General features: G+C 41.9%; 1 protein-coding gene across 6 annotated transcripts in view; it reads left to right on the top strand.

Annotated features, from left to right (window-relative positions):
• The first annotated feature begins 6,327 nt into the window (after window positions 1-6,327).
• The window catches only part of Nup98 (nucleoporin 98 and 96 precursor), a 99,347-nt gene continuing 85,696 nt past the window's right edge, over window positions 6,328-19,978 (top strand). For 5 of the 6 annotated variants that reach the window (XM_057777392.1, XM_057777395.1, XM_057777394.1 and 2 more), the window contains exons 1-2: window positions 6,328-6,443; window positions 19,744-19,847. In XM_057777392.1, coding sequence (XP_057633375.1) covers window positions 19,772-19,847 — 76 coding nt within the window. In that variant the 5' untranslated portion in view covers window positions 6,328-6,443; window positions 19,744-19,771. Of the gene's footprint in view, window positions 6,444-8,452; window positions 8,470-19,743; window positions 19,848-19,978 lie in introns of those variants that run through there. The other variant, XM_057777393.1, reaches the window with a different exon arrangement.

Raw genomic sequence — 19,978 nt, forward strand, 5'->3', positions numbered from 1 at the left:
TACACAGAGAAAACCTGTCTCAAAAAAAAAGTGCCCCTAACTTTGAAAAGTTAGCAGGCATGTGATGTGCATTAGTGCTCATCAACAGATTACATTTCCTCCTGAGGCTTATGGACAAACCAATGCATTGGCTTTATAGGCATGGCATAAGTTACCAGATTCTGGAAAAAAGACAGAGGTACTTTCTAAAATCAGACAGGGGCCTCATAAGCCATATCAAGATTTTGTTTCTCATCTTCGGCGGGTGGTCGTGGTCAATTGCCTAATGGTTGATGGGAAGGTGAAAATGATTACTATTAAACAACTGGCATATGAAAATGCTAATGCTACATGCCAGACTGCCATCTGTCTCTTTAGAAAGAAAGAGTGGTTAACTTTGGCTGTGGCCCTCTAAGAGCAAGCAATGCCCCAACTATTGGCAGTTATTCAACAAGAAAAAAAATGCATAATGACAAATAGTCCAACTTTATGTCAAAAGTTTGTTGCTACTGCTTTAAGAAAAAATAGTTTCCTCTTGTTTCTATTATACATTATAAGCATGGTATTTTGCTTTCCTTTAACTTTTTCTTTTTAAAAATTATTTTGAGAACATAATATAATCATATAATTACCCCCTTCCTTTCTTCCTGCCAAACTTTCTATATACCTCTCCTCACTCTCATTCAAATTCATGACCTTTTTTATAATAATTAAAGAAAATATTTGTTGTTACATACATATATATGTATATATATACATATTCCTAAATACATAAATACATACTACTCAGTTTATATAATGCTATTTGTATGCCTATTTCCAGACTGACCATTTGGTATTATATAGCCAACTGGTGTGTACTTCTCTGGGAATGACTATTTCTCCTGCTCAGCATTCCTTAAATGACTGTAGCTTTTTATTGTTTTTATTGAGTTATATATTTTTCTGCGCTTCCCTCCCTTACTCCCCCTTCCCTTCTACCCTCTCCCATGATCCCCACGTTCCCAATTTACTCAGGAGATTTTGGGTATTTTCCTTTTGACTAAAAATAATAAAATGTTAAACATTTGTTTACAAAAATAAAAATTGGGTAAATTCTTTATTAACTCATTATAAAATTAAAATTTTCATTAACTACGTCTGATGACTTAGTGGAGGTCCTTCTTTCTATGTGTTACTTTTATTGGTTAATGAATAAACTGCCTTGGCATGATAGGGTAGAACTTAGGTAGGCAGAGAAGACTAAGCTGAATGCTGGGAGGAAGAAGGCGAAGTCAGAGAGATGCCATGGAGCCACGGCCAGAGTCAAGCATGTCGAAATTCTGCTGGTAAGCCACTGCCACGTGGCAATACATGAATTAATAGAAATGGGTGAAATTAATATGTAAGAGTTAGCAAAAAAGGAGCTAGAGCTAATGGGCCAAGCAGTGATTTAATTAATACAGCTTCTGTGTGATTATTTTGGGTGTAAGCTAGCCAGAAAGAATAAGTGGCCCCTCCTCCAACAACTTAGCACTGACTTTTACTATTTTATGCTTCTGCAGAATATTAAAAAGTAGCAGTGCCATTACATACATTGCCAAGCCTTTTCAGAAATTTTACCAACAGTTTGATATACTCCACATCACAGGCATTCCTTATAACCCTCAGGGTCAAAATTTTTTTGGAAAGAGCTAATGGAAAGCTTAAATGTTATTTAAAAATAAAGGAGGGGAGAAGAAAAATATGGCTACTCCTTACAATACTTTATCTTCTATTATATATACTTTCAATTTTTTAATTTGGGCAAGGATGGCCTCACTGCTGCAGAATGTTTTTGAGCCCCTCTGAAAAAATCCAAGGTCACAGTTCTTTGGAGAACTATTATGTTAGCTCAGTGCAATACCCTGATCCAGTAATTCACTGGAGTCAAGCTGTTTATGTTTTTCCTCGGGGTGCTGAAAAGTCAGTGTGGGTACCTGAGGAAGAAGGAGGAGAACAGGGCAAATGTGCTGTCGAACCAAGAACAGAACCTACCGTCCAATGACAGCGAGTCTTAGGGGACAAGTGTGACTGCAGAATTACTGTTTTCACTATGCTGTCTCTGTTGAACACATCTGAATGCTGAGCTGCTCTGGGCTTATGGACCTGATGATCCCCTTGTGTTTTACTTTGTTAATTGGGAAGAGAACAACATTCTTGTCTATGTCAATGACTCTGAGATCTTGGGTGCCCCCAAGGCTAGTCATATTGTTCCCTAAGCAAAGATGGTCACATGATAATTTAAGTATTGATGTTCAGGCCTTGCATGATAAAATTAATAACCATTCAACATTCAAAGTAAGATGAATTGCTCTCCTCCATTGCTGTACAAAACCTGGCCAAGATTTTTGGTCATTATTTTTCCGTAAAAATGTCCCCGGGGAAGCTTTTGCTGGCTAACTGGAAAACATTAGTCTTTTTTTTTTCTTTTTTTTTTTTAAATATTTATTTATTGTGTATGCAGTATTCATTCAGCCTGAATGTATGCCTGCAGGCCAGAAAAGGCGCCAGATCTCATTACAGATGGTTGTGAGCCACCATGTGGTTGCTGGGAATTGAACTCAGGACCTCTGGAAAAGCAGCCAGTGCTCTTAACCACTGAGCCATCTCTCCAGCCCCCATTAGTCTTTTTTTTAAATAAATAAATGATGTTTATTTATCATGTATACGGTATTCTGCCTTCATGTATTCCTGCAGGCCAGAAGAGGGCACCGGACTTCATTAGAGATGGTTGTGAACCACCATGTGGTTGCTGGTAATTGAACTCGGGCCCTTCTGGAAGAGCAACCAGTGCTCTTAACTTCTGAGTCATCTCTCCAGCCCGAAACATTATAGTCTTAAGATTGAGCTGCTACTCCATGTATGCTTTAAATACTAAGTTGCACGCCCTAAAGTTAAAGGTTATAAAAGGGGGAATTGGCCGGGCGGTGGTGGCGCACGCCTTTAATCCCAGCACTCGGGAGGCAGAGGCAGGCGGATCTCTGTGAGTTCGAGACCAGCCTGGTCTACAAGAGCTAGTTCCAGGACAGGCTCCAAAGCCACAGAGAAACCCTGTCTCAAAAAACCAAAAAAAAAAAAAAAAAAAAACCAAAACAAAAAACAAAAAAAAAGGGGGAATTGCAGGGAACCATGGCGCTGCCTGGCTTAGCTTCCTTGAGAGGCGTGCGTCTAGGGTTTTCAGGTTAGAGTCCATGGCTCCTGGGGCACAGTGTGCCTTCCAGTTCGGAGAGGCAGTGGAGCTTTCAGGCCGCTGGGTTTTTCAGGTGACTTTGGCCTGGTAAATAAGTGTGGCACTTATACTACACAGGGAGGAAAAAAACCCGAATTTTTAAAAAAGATTTATTTACTGGTATTTTGCTGATTTATATATGCATCATGTGCATGAGGGGACCAGATTCCTTGGAACTGGAGTTAGCAGACAATTCTGGTCTGTCATCATGAAGGTTCTGGGAACTGAACCTGGACCCTCTGCAAGAGCAACAAGCACTCTTAGCCACTGGACCATCTTTCTGTCCCCAAAATGTAAAAAAAAAAAAAAAAAAAGGACTGGCAAATGGCTCAGTAGGTAAAAACATTTGCTGTGCAAACCTGATACCCTGAGTGCAGAGCCCCAGAACCCATGTGAAGGACAGGGGAGACTGCTGCAGGCTGGTCTCTGTGTACCATGGCATGGCTATGCCTACATATACACACACATGATAATAGTATTAAAAATGAGACAACTGGACTGGAGAAATCGCTCAGTGGTTAAGAGCACATTACTGTTCTTACAGACTAAGTTCAGTTTCCAGCAACTATATAGGGAGGCTCACAAGCACCTACAACACTCACAGACAGGGTTTCTCTGTGTAGCCCTGGCTGTCCTGGAACTCTCTTTGTAGACCAGGCTGGCCTCGAACTCACAGAGATCTGCCTGCCTTTGCCTCCCAAGTGCTGGGATTAAAGGCGTGCGCCAGCACCGCCCAGCTTAAACAAGTATTTTTTAAAAAACAAAAAAGCGATTAAAAATCAATACATAAAAGTATAAATAAATCTCAAATACACCAATATATATACAGCACTTGACGTATGGTGGGGAGTAGTTAAATACAGAGTTGCCATGTTCTGTACCTAGGTATACACACAGGAGATTTGAAACATGTCTACAGAAAGCTTGAGTGCAAATGTTCATAGCAGCATTAGCCATAATGGTTAAATGTGGAATCCCAATTGTCCACACACTAAGTCATAGACTGAAGATGGAATACCTGTACAAAGGGATATTATTTTTTTTTAAAGATTTCTTTATTTATCATGGATACAGTGTTCTGTCTGCATGCCAGAAGAGGGCACCAGATCTCATTATAAATGGTTGTGAGCCACCATGTAGTTGCTTGGACTTGAAATCAGGACCTCTGGAAGAGCAGTCAGTGCTCTTAACCTCTGAGCCAACTCTTCAGTTCCACCTTTAATTTATGTGCATTAATATTTTGCCATGGGTGTCGAGTCCCCTGAAACTGAAGCTCTCATGTGGGTGCTGGGAATTAAACCTGTATCCTTTGGAAGAATAGTCAGTGCTCTTAATTGCTAAGCCATCTCTCCAGTTCTGAATGGGGTACTACATATAGTGATATTCATTTGTATTTTTAATACATAAAGCTTGCCTGAAGTTCAGAGAGTAAAACAGCCACACTGATCAGCCTTAGAGACCAGACAGTGGTGACACACACCTTTAATCCCAGTAGCCACACTAGTTTGTTACAGAAACCAGGCAGTAGTGGTGCACGCCTTTAATCCTAGCACTAGAGAGAACTATAAGACAGGAGGAGACAGCTCTCACACAGTCTCATCCTGAGATTTCTGGAGGCAGGACCACCATTTCTGACTGAGATAGAGGTAAGAGCCAGGGGCTGGCCGCTTTGCTTTTCTGACCTTCAGGCTGAACCCCAATTTCTGTCTCTGTGTTTTTATTAATCGTGCTACAGATACATGTTGTCCATGCAGATGAACCTTGAAAATAGTATCCTAAGAGAAAGCACCAGACACAAAAGTCCTAGATTATGATTCCATTTACATTTAACTGTAATAATCCAATCTATGTTTATGTGGTGCTGGGGACTGAATAGAAGGCTTTGCACGTGGCAGGCAAGCACTCTATCAACTGAGATACAGCCCCAACCCCATTTCGTTTTTAAGATGTTTCTAATTTCCGTTACTACCAAGGACATTGAAGATTCATTTAAAATCCCTAGAACATCTCATTTCGGTTGTATACTGATGTCCTAGGAGGTGATGGGGAGGTAGTGTGCACTCTCTTTTTCTGAGGACAGACCCTGCTATTCTGTGAGACTTCAATCACTAGACGGGTCTGGTTTCTAGAACATGCCCACTCCTCTGCCCTTAGCTAGGTCCTAGGATGAAACAGACACCAAAACTATGAAAATACAGCTTTGACCAAGACCAGGGGAGAGAGGAGGTAAAGAACAGAAAAATAAGATACAAAGTAACAAGATCCTGACCAGGGGACCGCCCAAACATCACAACTTGTTGAGGTTAGCAAATGTGTCCTGGAGAAGGCGGAACATTTGCACCAAGTCACCCAGAACAGGTAAAGGTTTTGAAAGAGGCAAAAGGTCCAAGAATCCCTCCTTGCGATCAAGCCCTAAAACAGACCATTGCTCAGATCTACCTTAGAGATTCAGAGGAGAGAAGGATATGCGAGGACTGGATTGCCCTGTTAAGAACAGTGGGACTGAGGGTCTCGGAGCGGCCACAGACAAGCCATGTGGACCGGGAGGTATCCCGAAAGGGTTCTCCAGCTCCGAAGGGCCAGCTGGGTGGCCAGAGAGCCGTCCCTTCATAGCCCGCAGACTGGGGATAAAGGAGGGTAGAACAGTTACCATGTCATCTTTGGACCTTCCCTCTGATTGGCCGGAACTTCCGTAGCCCGAGTCTCCGCGCTCCAAGGAAAGGGGCGGGGCCTAGACGCAACGTCACTGCTGTTTGGTCCTCACCATCCTAGCCACTCCCCAGCCCTCTTCGAGGGGCCCTGTGTGACGTCACGACCCTCTCAGCCAACCGTCGCGGCAGAGAGGGCGGGACTCCACGTCCCTCCCACCGTCCCTCCTTTTCTTCCTCCTCCCCCCCATCCCAGTCCTCACGCCCCTCCTCTTCCCCTCCGCTCCCTCAGAGACCGCCTTCAGTTCGGTTTCAAAAGGCTCGACGCCCAATGAGTAATGGGGCGGGCCTCGAGTGGCGGTCCGGCCTGCCAATGCGCGGCCGGCTAGGGCGGAGCGCCCGGGGCTGGCCTCTGAGGGCGGGCGGCGTGTGACGCAGTCGGGCCTCTGCGCGCTGCGCCCGGAGTGGCGGTCGGTGGCGGCGGCGACGGTTTCCTGGCGGCCGCGCGCTGCTCTGTGAGCGGCGGGTGGCAGACGGACCTGGGTCCTCACCCCAGACGCACCGCGGTAAGTCGGGGACTCCGCTGGGACCGGGCGGGCGGGTCTCCCCCTCTGGACCGGCATCTGCGCGGGACGCCCCGGGCCCTCTCCGTCGCCAGTCTCGTGCCGGGCGCGCTCCTTCGGGCCTGCGTGAGGGGGCGGGGCCCGCGGCCCTGCGGCTTGGCTCGGGAGGCCCTGGGAGGGAATGCACACGCGTGGGGCGTAGGCCAGGGAGTCTCGGGTGGCAGCCCACGCCGAGTGAACCTCGTTGTCTCCGGTGCTACTCATTCATTCGCCCGGCAGAGGTGAGGCAGGCCCTTGCGGGGATGGTGCCTTGGGGACCCGTGAGGTTCCCCCCATCATTTCCTTGACCACTCTAGAGGACGCGTTTTGTCTAGGGTTAACCAGAGGATTGAGTGAGTCGGAAGTGCGTTAGCTTTTTACGACCATGCCTGGCCATTAGAGGTCTGGTCAGCCGAATGAAAGGTTCTTTTCTGTTCTGCTGCATGTTCCGTGTAAACCGAGGTCAGAAGGATTGGATTTCTGAATTACTGCAGCCAAAAGATTTCAGCAATTATTTGTCAATTCCCAACTCTGTATCACGTGCAGAGTTTTGTAGGTGGGAGGTAGAATAAGAGGACTCAGGAATGTCTGATGTCTTGACCCAAGTCTAGATATTTTTATATTTTTATACTGTTCCACCCTCCCTGTATGTTCAGTCTTCCATTATTGGCTAGTCTCTATTTGGTAGGGGTAAGGACATGGACATTTGGATATTTGACATAGTTTTCAAAACATTTCTAGTTTTATTGTTACCATGTTTGCTTATAAATAATAAGATAATAGAACTTTATTACTATACCCTGGTGTAGACTTTTTTTTTTTTTTTTTTGGATACAAGATCTCACTCGTGGTTGTTCAGGAATTTACTATGTAGACCAGGCTTGCCACGAAATCAAAGATATCATCTGCCTCTACCTCCCCAGGTGCTGGGATTAAAGGCGTTTGCCGTCACACCCAGCCCTAGCATAGACTTCTGAGAACTAAACTTAAAAATTAGTTAGGACAGACAGGCTCAAGGATGCATGCTTTTCATCCCAGTGCTTGAGAGGCAAAGGCAGCTGGTTCTCTATGAGTTCAAGTCTAGCCTGGTCTACATACTTAGTTCCAGGACAACCAACCAGGACTGCATAATGAGACCGTGCCTCAAAAAAAAAAAAAAAAAAAAAAGCCAAGTGTTGGGAGTGAGTCAAATCAATATAGATATGGTGGTGCAAGCCTGTCATGGAAGTTGAGGGTGGAGAACAAGAGCCCAGGAGTTTGAGGCCAGGCTGGACAACATAAAAGATCCATCTCAGTTAAAAACTGGTGAGGGCTGGAGAGTGAGCTCAGTAGTGAAGAGCACTGTTCTTGGAGGACTGGTGTTCTATTCCCAGTATCCCATGGCTGCTACAACTTGGTAAACTCCAGTCTTGGGAACAAGCTCTTCTGGCCTTGGAGCACCAGGGACCCGTGTGGTGCACACACATACACACATGCAAAACACTTGTACACATAAAGTAATAAAAGAATTGAAATGAAAAATAAAATAAAAAAAATCAGGCTGGGCATATTGGAGGTACTGGGAACTACTTTGATAAATTACTTTTGATATTTAAAGATATGGGATTAGTTGTCAGTTTGATCTGAACACATCTACAGCTTGTAGCTTTGATGTTTAAAAGCAAGTAATGCATAAGAGCAGAAGAGAACTGGTCTAAAAGTTGTGACCTGTTTGGATATCACGACCTGGGAAGCTCTTCCTGGCGTGCTTTCCCTTGTAAGTTTTCACACTCTTACCGATCCTTCTGCCAGTAGCACACATTTTCTTTTCTCTTTATTTATTTATTCATTTATTAAAGATTTCTGCCTCTTCCCCTCCACCGCCTCCCATTTCCCTCCCCTTTCCCCTCCCCCAATCAAGTCCCCCTCCCTCAGCAGCCCGAAGAGCAGTCAGGGTTCCCTGCCCTGTGGGAAGTCCAAGGATCGCCCACCTCCTTCCAGGTCTAGTAAGGTGAGCATCCAAACTGCCTAGGCTCCCACAAAGCCAGTACGTGCAGTAGGATCAAAACTCAGTGCCATTGTTCTTGACTTCTCAGCAGCCCTCATTGTCCACTATGTTCAGCGAGTCCAGTTTTATCCCAGTAGCACACATTTTCTATTTTAGCTATTTGTCTTTTTATTCGATTATGATAATTTTTTTTTGTCTTGCTGGCCTGTACAGCAAGTTACAAGCCAATCAGGACTGCATAATGATACCGAGTCTCAAAAATAAATAACATGTTAATTTGTATTTAGGTTACATGGCTCATACATAGACAGTCCTCAGTTATATTTCTGTGAATGAACAAATACAGAAAAGCTAAACTGAAAAATACTTGAGGAAAGAAGCTAGATATTTGTGTACTTCTGAAACACTTTGTATTTCGTTTGTAGCCACTAGCTCTTAGGTGTCTAAGAATAACTAAACTTAGAGTACTAAATTCACAGATAGGGAAAATAAGTTGTGATTTATTGTAATATTACTTCATGTGCTGTCAATCTAGGACATAAAGTATTGTAATACTGATTAATTTCTAGTAAGAGACTGTAAAATTCTGAGGTTATTATAATCTGTAAATCATGAATGTGGTGGAGTGTGTCTTTAATCCCAGTACTCGGGAGGCAGAGGCAGGTGGATCTCTGAATTCAAGGCCAGCCTGGTCTACAGAATGAGTTCCAGGACAGCCAGAATTGTTACACAGAAAAACCCCAATCTCAATCAAAAATACATGCACATTTATACCTCTTATGTAAATCTTAGTAGAGGCTAGGTATTAAGTATTTTCTGAGGGTTTGATGTGTTGTGTTTGAAATTGACCTAATCATTTGGTATAATCTCACAGCAAGATAACTCAGCTACTACAGCTAATAGTTTTTTTTCTTTAGTTTTTCTCTTCTTTGTAGCCCTGGTTGGCCTTGAACTCACAAAGATCTGCCTGCCCCTGCCTCCTGAGTGCTGGGATTAAAGTCCTGCACCACCACTGCCCAGCAAGTTAACACTTTTTTTTTTAAGATTTTATTTATTATGCATACAGTGTTATGCCTTCATGTTCGCCTGCGTACCAGAAGAGGGCACCAGATCTCATCATAGATGGTTGTGAGCCACCATGTAGTTGCTGGGAATTGAACTCAGGACCTCTGGGAGAGTAGCCAGTGCGCTCTTAACTTCTGAGCCATCTCTCCAGCCCCAAGCTAAAAATTTTTTTAAAATATTTATTTATTTTTTATGTGTACAGTATTCTGTCTGTATGTATGCCTGCAGGCCAGAAGAGGGCACCAGACCCCCATTACAAATGGTTGTGAGCCACCATGTGGTTGCTGGGAATTGAACTCAGGACCTTTGGAAGAGCAGGCAATGTTCTTACCTCTGAGCCATCTCTCCAGCCCAAGCTAAAACTTTTTTAATTGAGATAATTTTTAAATTTTGCTCTCTTGTGTGTTGTAGGCTATGTAACAGCCTTCCTCCTTTCCCTATTAGATAGTAACACCACTTTCCAAAGTTGTAACATAACTATCAAGAAGGTCAAGAGATTATCAAAATTGTCTCAACATTTCAGGAAAACTATACCCTTACTTTGCTTGTCAGTTCATAAATTGTCTACTGACTGCTTCCCCCCCTTTTTTCTCGAGTCAAGATTCTTGGTGTGTACCCCTCTGTCTAATCCTCTGTAGCTTTGAAGCCAGTCCTGGAACTAGCTCTTTGTAGGAGCAGGCTGGCCTCAAACTCACAGAGATCCACTTGCCTTTGCTTTCTGACTGCTGATATTAAAGGTGTGCACCACCAGCGCCTGGCCGTATGATGTCTTAATCCTTTAAGCCCAGCACCTTAGAGGCAGAGGCAAGCATATTAAGGCCCTATCTGAAAAATTAAGTACAAATTAAACATAGTAATAGCTAAAGAATTCAGTGGGGAAGCTGACTTAATAAAAGAGTATTGGATATACTAGTCATCTTTTAGGTTCCAACAGTTGACAAGGTATTTTACTTAAAGTTTGTGAGAAATAAAGTAGCTAAGAAAGAAGGGAGGGTTTTGTTTTGAATTTGTTTTTTTGTTTGTTTGTTTTTGCGGAGTTGGTTGTGGGTTTGAGACAGGATTTCCCTGTTTAGACTTGGCTGTCCTGGAACTCACTCTGTAGACTAGACCGATATTTGTATTCTCCATTTACACTGTACTCAAACCTCGTTAAAGGTTGGTTATGCTACAGATTTGGAAACCATATCATTAAATTTATATGCTGTTATATTGCAATTCATCGGTTCATCTTGTATGCCGGCCGTATCATGCATGATTTTATAGCATCACTATTGGTGATTTGGAAATTGTTGGTTCACTAAGTTATGAATGTTGACAGATTAAACAATACAGTTGTTAATATATTAATACAACTCTGTACTCTCTCTTTTAGAAGGGTGTGATGGCACAGGCCTTCAGTTACAGCCCTGGGGAGTTTGAGGTCACCATCTGGAGTTCTAGGACAGCCAGAGGATACAGTGAGACCCTCTGTCAAAACAAAACAAAATTTGGAAGCTGAGGGCTGGCAGTGTAGATTATAGTTAGTGGAGTGTTTGCCTAGTAGTGCATATGAAGCCCTGGATTCCATCCCCAGTAGTTTATGAACCAGACCTGGTGACATAGGCCTATAATCCCAGCATTTGGGAGGTGAAGGCAGGAAGATCAAAGTTGTTTTGGTTTACTTTTCTGTTGCTGTAATGAATACCATGACCAAAAGTGGCTTGGGGGAGGCAAAAGTTACTTCATTTCACACTTCCAAGTCACAAACCCATCAGTGAGAGAATTTAAGGCAGGAACTGAAACAGAAACCATGCAGAAGTGCTGTTACTGGGTGACTGATTGGCTCCTGCTCAGCTTGCTTTCATATAGCCCAGACCCTCGCTCCTTCGTAGAGATGCTGCTAAGTAGGGTGACCTTCTTCCATCAATCATCAGTTAAGACATTTTCTCACAGACCTGGCCAGAGGCCAGTCTAGTCTGGGCAGTTCCTCAGTTGAGGTTCTCTTTCCAGGTGATTTTAGGTTGTGTCAAGTTGACAGTAGAAACTAACACAGAAATAGAAGGTCTTCCTTGGCAACATATCCACTTTGAGACACAGTCTAGGATATGGGAAACCCTGTCTATATTTTTTTAAAAAATAAATAAATAAATAATAGGGCGCTGGAGAGATGGCTCAGTGGTTAAAAGCACTGGCTGCTCTTCTAGAAGATGTGGGTTCAATTCCCAGCACTCACTCATGACTCAACAACCATCTGTGACTCCAGTTTCAGGGAATGCAGTGCCCTCTGGCCTCCACCTGCACCAGGAACAGAAGTGGTGCATTGACATAACATACGCAGGCAAACAAATACTTTGTTAAAAAAAAGGGGGGGGGGCAGGAGACATGCGTCTGTCATTAAGATCACTTGGACTGCTCTTCCAGAAGACTAGGGTTTGAATCCCAGCACCCACATGTGGAGGTTAATGACCACCTGTAACTACAATTCTTGGCAATTTCATACTTTCTGTGGGCACCGGGCACATGCAGGCAAAACACCCATACACATAAAAATAAATACAAAATTTAAAAGGAATGTGGCAGCTGATAAACTCTTAGATAAGTTTTAAAAATTCTAGATTTTGCTTCAATTTTTTTGTTTTGTTTTTCTAGACCGGGTTTCTCTCTGTAACCTTGGCTGTCTTGAAACTCACTTTGTAAACCAGACTGTTCTCGAACTCAAGAGATCCGCCTGCCTCAAAGGCGTGTGGTCCACCATGACCAATTTTGCTTCAAGGCTTAACCATGGTTTATCATTTTTCTTGTTTTTGGGTTTTTTTGTTTTGTTTGTTGAAATGAAAAAAAGTAAAAGAGCTCTCCAAAGTAATAACAGAAGTGCTTTTCCTTGAGTCAGTCTTCAGAATACATAAGTGCTTTGGAATACTTCTCACTGAATTTCAAAGAATAATCACAGAGTATTAAAAAATGTTGAAAATTAACCTTCTAAATACTTTTTACTGCTTCATTATGGGCAGTCTTAAGTGACTTTTTTTTTTTGGTACTTTTGGTACTGGGTGGCAGGGAAGAATTCAGTAACTGTTCATTCGTAATTGATGCTCAGGTTCCAGTTTTTTATTTGTTTTGTTGTACTGGGGATTAAACCTAGGGCCGTGGTAACCACCTGCTCTTTATTTCACAGACCAGCTTCTGCTTGTCTTTTTTTTTTTAATTAGTTTTAAATCAGCTAAAGATGTTTAAAATTGGTGAAGAGGAGAATTGAGTCTGAATTGGGGCTGCCTGTTTGTGAAGGAATCAGTGTATTCTCCAGTAATATTTCTATCACCATCATTATTTAACACTTAGCCTTCCTTTGATATAACAGTTGCCAGAATCTGCACATTCGACCCACCCTCTTGACAGGGCTCAGCAGATCCCTTTGTGCAGGTGTATCTGTGCATGTTCGCATGGAGGCCAGAAGTTTGTTTTTGCTTTTTGTTTTTTCAAGACAAGGTTTCTCTGTGTAGCTTTGGAGCCTGTCCTGGAACTCACTTTATAGACCAGGCTGGCCTCCAACTCACAGAGATCCGCCTGGCCCCATAAGTTTTTCTTAATAACATAACACCCTTTCCTTCCTATTTTTTTTTTAAAAGGACTGAAGTATTTTTTTAATGTATTTATTATGTATACAATATTCTGTCTGTGTCTATGCCTGCAGGCCACAAGAGGGCACCAGACCCCATTACAGATGGTTGTGAGCCACCATGTGGTTGCTGGGAATTGAACTCAGGACCTTTGGTAGAACAGGCGAAGCTCTTAACCTCTGAGCCATCTCTCCAACCCCCTTCCCTATCTATCTATCTATCTATCTATCTATCTATCTATCTATCTATCTATCTATCTATCTATCTATCTATCTATCTATCTAGTTTTTGGTTTTGAAACAGGATTCTCTGTGTAGTCCTGGCTATCCTGGAGCTCACTCTGTAGACCAGGATGACCTTGGATTTATAGAGATCTGCCAGCCTCTGCCTACTGAGTGCTGGAATTAAAGGTGTGTACTACCACACCCAACATTTTTTTTCTTTCTTTGAGACAGTCTCACTAGTTGTTTTTGCTGACCTGAAAGTTCCTCTGTAGAGCAGGCTGGATTTACCTACCTGTCTGTGCCTCTTAAAGTAGGAGGATTATAGGGTGTGCCACCATGCCTGCAGGGCCTTACACCCTTTTTTTTCATACCTTATTTTTCGAGACAGGTTTTCTCACTGAATCTGGAGTTTACAGTTCAGTTAGACTTTATGCTCTTTCAGAGTACCTGAGTTCTGTTGCCGGTGCCCCAATCAGGTAGCTTACAACTGTTTGTACCTCCACCTGAAAACTGGCCCTGCACACTCTTCTCACACAGATCTACACAGATGTTGTGTAGACACACAAACATAAAAAAGCAAAAGAAATCTTTGCTGGTCGCGGTGGTGGTGGTATAGCCTCTTAATTTCAGAATTTGAGGCCTAGCGTCATATGAGTCTCTGAGTTTCAAGCTACTTGGTCTACATAGTGAGACCCTGTCTTTAAAAGAAGCAGGAGCAGCTGACTCTGGAGCTTGGTTTAATGTGTACACCTGTAGCTTTAGTACTTTTGATACAGAGGTAAAATTAATGAATTGTAGGCCAGCCCCCAAAATGGAGTACAGTATTAGGTGATTAAGATTAGGTACTTAGTTCTTTCTGGAAATACCTAGCCTCCTTTCCTGTCTCTTGTCTCATACAAGACAAAAAGTAGATAGTGTTTCCAGGTATGTGATCCCAGCACTTAGGAAGAGTGCTGTGAGTCCCAGGCCAGCCTGGGTTACAGAGTGACAGAGTGAGATCTTACTGAGACCTTGTTTCAAACAAACAGAACCATACTCATTTTATTCAGTTTAACTGTGGATAGTGATTTTTTTGTCCTCGAACTCCCTCTATAGCAAAGGGAGTTGTGTTAAACTCACAGATCTGTCTGTCTCTGCAAGTGCTTGGATTAAGGGCATGTGCCACTACCTCCCAGCTTTATCTTGATTTTTATGTATTGATTATTTTTCTTTTATTTTTATATATTGATTTTTTTTTTTTTACTAGTAAAAGAGAATTGAATTTAGGACCCTTTCTGACTAGGCAAGTATTCTGCCATAAGCTATATTTTTAATTATTGTGGTATCCTGGTGAAGGTGTCAACCAATCCTATGAAATCTGCCCTGTATTTAGCTGGGACCAAGAATCTTAGCATTGGCCTTGGATTTAGGCTGTCACAGGAAGAGAGTCTGACCACAGATGAGGTAAGTCCAGTGGAGGCAGTTCTGAAAAAGACTGACAGCTGAAGGCTATCTTATAGTATAGCAAGCCACTGGTACAGCAAATCTTCTACAGTCCTAAATGAAAGTCTGCATAATTTGGTCTTTCACAGTGTCCAGTCTGGGAAGTAAGGGTCAAGGTAGATATGTGCCAAGAGTTTCTATTGTGCTATGGATGTCTAGAAGAATGCCGTTGCTAGATGGAATTAACATAGGCTTATAAAAGGTAGCAGACTGAAGTTTATAGAGTGAATTGAGTTGTTTGGTAGCAGCAAGAATAAAGTTTTCACTGAGTCTGATATTACACAGCACAGTTAAGAAAACGGATGAAGAGCAAAGTTGTCTATATTCACTATTTGTTTTGTGATTGGGCCTCAGCCTAGGCTGGCCACAAGCTCACTTGAGTAGCTGAGGTTGAACCTGAACTGATTCTCTTTCCTTCACTTCTCTAGTGCTGGGATTATAGGTGAGCACCAGTTTACCCAGTTTGTCGTTCTTCAGTTTCTGTGGTTATGACAGATTGTGAGGTTTTCTCTGATCTTAATTTGTTTTAGTGTAATTTTGTTTCTCTTGTGGCTCGTTTTGACATAAGATCTGTGTTACCGAGGATGCCTCGAATTTTTGATCCTTCTAAATCTACATGCTGCGATTACAGACATGTGCTACTGTTCTTCATTTATGCTGGGGATCAAACCCAGGGTTTTGTGCTTGTTGGGCAAGTACCCTTGCCAACTGAGCTAAATTCCTAGCCTCTGTTGTGATAATTTTAGAGAAAAGATTTTATTCAGCGCGGTAAATGAGAATCAACCAAGTTCAGTCTTGTCAGAACTGAAGAAGTTGAGTGGGTATTCTGATTTACACCTTTAATTCCAGCATTTAGGAGGCAGATGTAGGCGAATCTCTTGGTCAGTCAAGAATACAGAGTGAGACGCCAGGCGGTGGTGGCGCACGCCTTTAATCCCAGCACTCGGGAGGCAGAGGCAGGCGGATCTCTGGGAGTTCAAGGCCAGCCTGGTCTACAAGAGCTAGTTCTGGGACGGGCACCAAAGCTACAGAGAAACCCTGTCTCGAAAAAACCAAAAAAAAAAAAAAAAAAAAAAGAATACAGAGTGAGACCCTATCTCCAAATCTCCAAAGTGAAAAACTGGGTTGCATTTGAATGAGATGCTTTCTTCATGGGTTAAAAGTGCATAGCCAGGCGATGGTGGCCCACGCCTTTAATCCCGCACTCGGGAGGCAGAGGCAGGCGGATCTCTGTGAGTTCGAGACCAGCCTGGTCTACAGAGCTAGTTCCAGAACAGGCTCCAAAGCCACAGAGAAACCCTGTCTCGAAAAACCAAAAAAAAAAAAAAAAAATATTTGTTGCCTTCAATTCTTCTTGTTCTTAGGTCTGAAGCAGTTGAATTTCTTTAATATGCTATAGTATGGTTTTGCTTGTTGTCTGTTACTTTCCTGTGATTGAAAGTGTCTTTGGAAAGTTAGATAGGTTAAACTTGAGCTCTACTTCTTTGACCTTGTAAAATTTAGTAAAACCTGATTCTTTTTTTTTCTAATCTGCAAAATAGAGGTGATAAAAGCAGTGATAGCTAATACCAACATTCTTTCATTGTTGTTGATAAAAAATGTAAATGAATTTATAGATGTTGAGGTATTTTCCAAGGTATTATTACTTAATCCCTTTGTGAAATGAGTGTATAATGTATTAGGGTAAGATTAGTAATAGTAAAATGGTGATGATTGGGAGCTGTAGAACTTAAGGTGTATAGAGTCAAATTACAACTAAAATGCGCACATTACAATTAATGTGATCTGTAAGGGTACATTTCACAGAGGAAAATTTGTTAAGTTTAAAGAGTGACATGTCCCTTGAATAGATGTCAGATTTACATGAACAGGTTCGCAGTCTGTGGAAATGAATAAGAAAAGAAAGTACCTGGCTGCTGGATGAGGTTGTGCACCCTCTTAATCCTGACACTCAAGAGTCAGAGGCAGCTGGATCTCTGAGTTTGAAGATAGCCTGTTCTACAGAGTGAGTTCCAGGACAGCCAGGGCTACACAGAGAAAACTTTTCTCAAAGCAAAACAAAAAGACAGTGTGGCGGTCCCACTGCAGCCAGTTTCAGGTCCTGAGATGGGGAAAGGGGGCAAAGAAGTGTCTGATCACCAGATGAGTTTCATACAAGCTCCTGAATAGCTTAAACACTCTTTATACTTCAAAAACAAGTCTGTTTTTCCTGTCCTCCAGCATTAACCTAAGCAGAAACAAATATTATTTTGCCTTAAAACAACTTTTAAACCAAAGGTGACAATGCTCAGCATTTTGTTAACTTGGCTAAATATCAAGCCAGACAGATCCTGTTCTTACAGCTAAAATGTGATAAATATAGGCACATGTTCTCAAAAACAACAGTATTAAAGTTAAAACCTTAAAGCCTGTTTTATGAAAATAGGGAAGCTACTTCCATACAGTTAGCTTGTATTTCTTCAACTGTTCCCTTGTCACTGAAGCCTCCTTATAAAAAGTGAACTTTAATAAGACACTCTTTTCCATCTTAATTTTCCCCAGAATTAGGACACATAGTTAATGTCCCCTGTGTTGCTTATATGTGCCCATTAACTTATTGCCTCTGATCCTGTCCGCACTGAAACAGAAAAGTTCCCAGGGTCTGGGGTAAGAGCTGATATTTCCAGATAAGAAACCTAAGTTCCCAAAGAATCTTAGGAGGAAAATATTTGAGAAAAAAATGAGGTTTCTAGGAATGATCACATCTGTCCCATGTGTCAGAGTAAATGTGACAAAGTAAAACTAAAAACTGCGAAGAGGATTATCAATATTTATGAGAAAGGAGATTGTGCAGCTTGCTCGGTCCCAGGAGTATTCTGTGCTGTCCTGAGGTTCACTGGTCTTTGTCAAGTGAGAAATGGTCTCAGAGGACCTTGGATGAGTAGTCATATGCTGATTCAAAACTAGGGGAGCCGGGTGGTGGTGGCGCACACCTTTAATCCCAGCACTCGGGAGGCAGAGGCAGGCGGATCTCTGTGAGTTCGAGGCCAGCCTGGTCTACAAGAGCTAGTTCCAGGACAGGAACCAAAAGCTATGGAGAAACCCTGTCTCGGGAAAAAACAACAACAACAACAAAAAAAAACTAGACCATACAGCTCACAGTAATAGGGATATAGGAGGGATAAATATGATCAAAGTATGTTACACGGTTATAATTAGCACATAATAATAATGACAAATAAATAACAAACATCTCCCAACACTTGTTTTATAAATCTAAACTTCCTATGTATAACCTCAAGCATTGTGACTAAACCTGTATCCAGAATCAAAAACACACCCAAAAAAATGGAGGTGCCTGGCAAAATCGACATGATAACTGGATAGCACTTGTTTTGGGTGACACATGGTTCATGTGTCCATGCTGTCCTTGAACTGTTTGTGTTATACAACAGAATTTTGAAAAAGTGTGGTAGAACATATATAAATAAAATTTACCATTCATCTGTTTTTTTGCTAACAAACCTGTTCACATCTTTTTTTCCTTAATGTAGCTATTCAGATCTTTTGGCTTTTGTTGGGGGGCGGGGGGGCATGGGTAGGGCTTTCTGTATAGCCCCAGCAATTCTGCCTGTTACTGTTATAAACATTGTACCACCACATCTGGCTAAAGGTAGGGGAAAAGAAGATATCATTACTGAAAAGTAAATGGTGATTACCTTTAGCTTTTTGTTTTGTTTTGCTTTTGTTTTTATATATATAGGGTTTCTCTGTAGCTTTGGAACTTGCCCTGTTGACCAGGTTGGCCTCAAACACTCAGATACCAACCTTCTTTTGCCTTCGAGTGCTGGATTAAAGGTGTGCACTAGTGCTGCCTGTGTGAATCTCTAACTTTAAGACTAGTAAGTAGGTACACTTTTTGGTTTTCTAAGAAGTGGTTTCTCTGTAGCTTTGGAGCCTGTCCTGGACTTTCTCCTTAGACCAGACTGGCCTCAAACTCACAGAGATCTACCTGCCTCTGGCTCCCGAGTGCTGGGATTAAAGACGTGTGCCACCACTGCCCAGCTTTTCGTTTGTTTTTTGACTGCTGTGCTTTTTCTCCAGCCCTGGCCAGGGAAACATTTCAGATAGTTAGGATAACAGAATATGGTCGTAATTTTTGATGCACATACTGTAAATCTCCTAAGTGGATTATTATCAAAACATCCTCATAGATTTGAGGTCTTGTTTTTGTTGTTGTTTTGAGACAGGGTCTCATGTAACCTAGACTGATTTTGATAGCTAAAGATTACCTTGAATTTCTGATCCCCTTACTTCCCACCTCCAGAGTGCTAAGATTATGGGTGTGTGCCACCACGTCCAGTGCTGGGGAGCAAACCTGCAGCTTCATGTGTACTGTCTATACTGATCTGTATTATATTAAAATGTAAGTTAAGTAAAAATTAAAAAAAAAAAAAACTGCTCCAGTGAGATGTCTCAGCTTTCTGCCAAGCCTGCTGAATTGAGTTCAACTTCCAGACCCTATTTCTGTCCCATCCTCTCGCCTCCATTCATGCCATGTGCTGTGGCATTTGCAGGAATACATGCACTAAAAGTAAGAAAAGTTAAATTGCCCAGCAATTCAACACACATACATGAAAAACATTTTAAGGGGATGGTCATTGGTAGGATCAGAAATTCAATCTCACATTATAGTACTAGTTTATTTTAGGAAGTGTGTAGATTAATGAGCATTTCATAGGTTATAACGTATTATATTTAATTTAAATAATATTTTAATTTAATTAATTTATTCATTCAAGGTTTTAGAATATTGAATAAGAGCAGTATGCAGTCATTTTTATGGGCCTAACTAATATTTGTAAAATGGTAGATTTCTTGAAACAAACTACTTTCTGTGGTTTCTCAAAAGAGTAACTTTTCTTTTACAGCTTTCTGAAGCAAACACTTGTTTTGAAGATGTTTAACAAATCATTTGGAACCCCCTTTGGGGGTGGGACAGGGGGCTTTGGCACAACTTCAACATTTGGACAAAGTAAGTTTTGAAAAATAACGAAAGAGGAGAAAATGTCTTAATTTGACTTTTGCTGGTTCAGTTGCTTTGTTTTGAGACTGGTATCACTGTAGTCTGAGCCGACTCACAACTCTTTATGTAGCTCAGTCTTC

The sequence above is a fragment of the Chionomys nivalis genome, chromosome 8, assembly GCF_950005125.1.
Source record: "Chionomys nivalis chromosome 8, mChiNiv1.1, whole genome shotgun sequence".
In the NCBI taxonomy this organism is placed as follows: Eukaryota; Metazoa; Chordata; class Mammalia; order Rodentia; family Cricetidae; genus Chionomys; species Chionomys nivalis.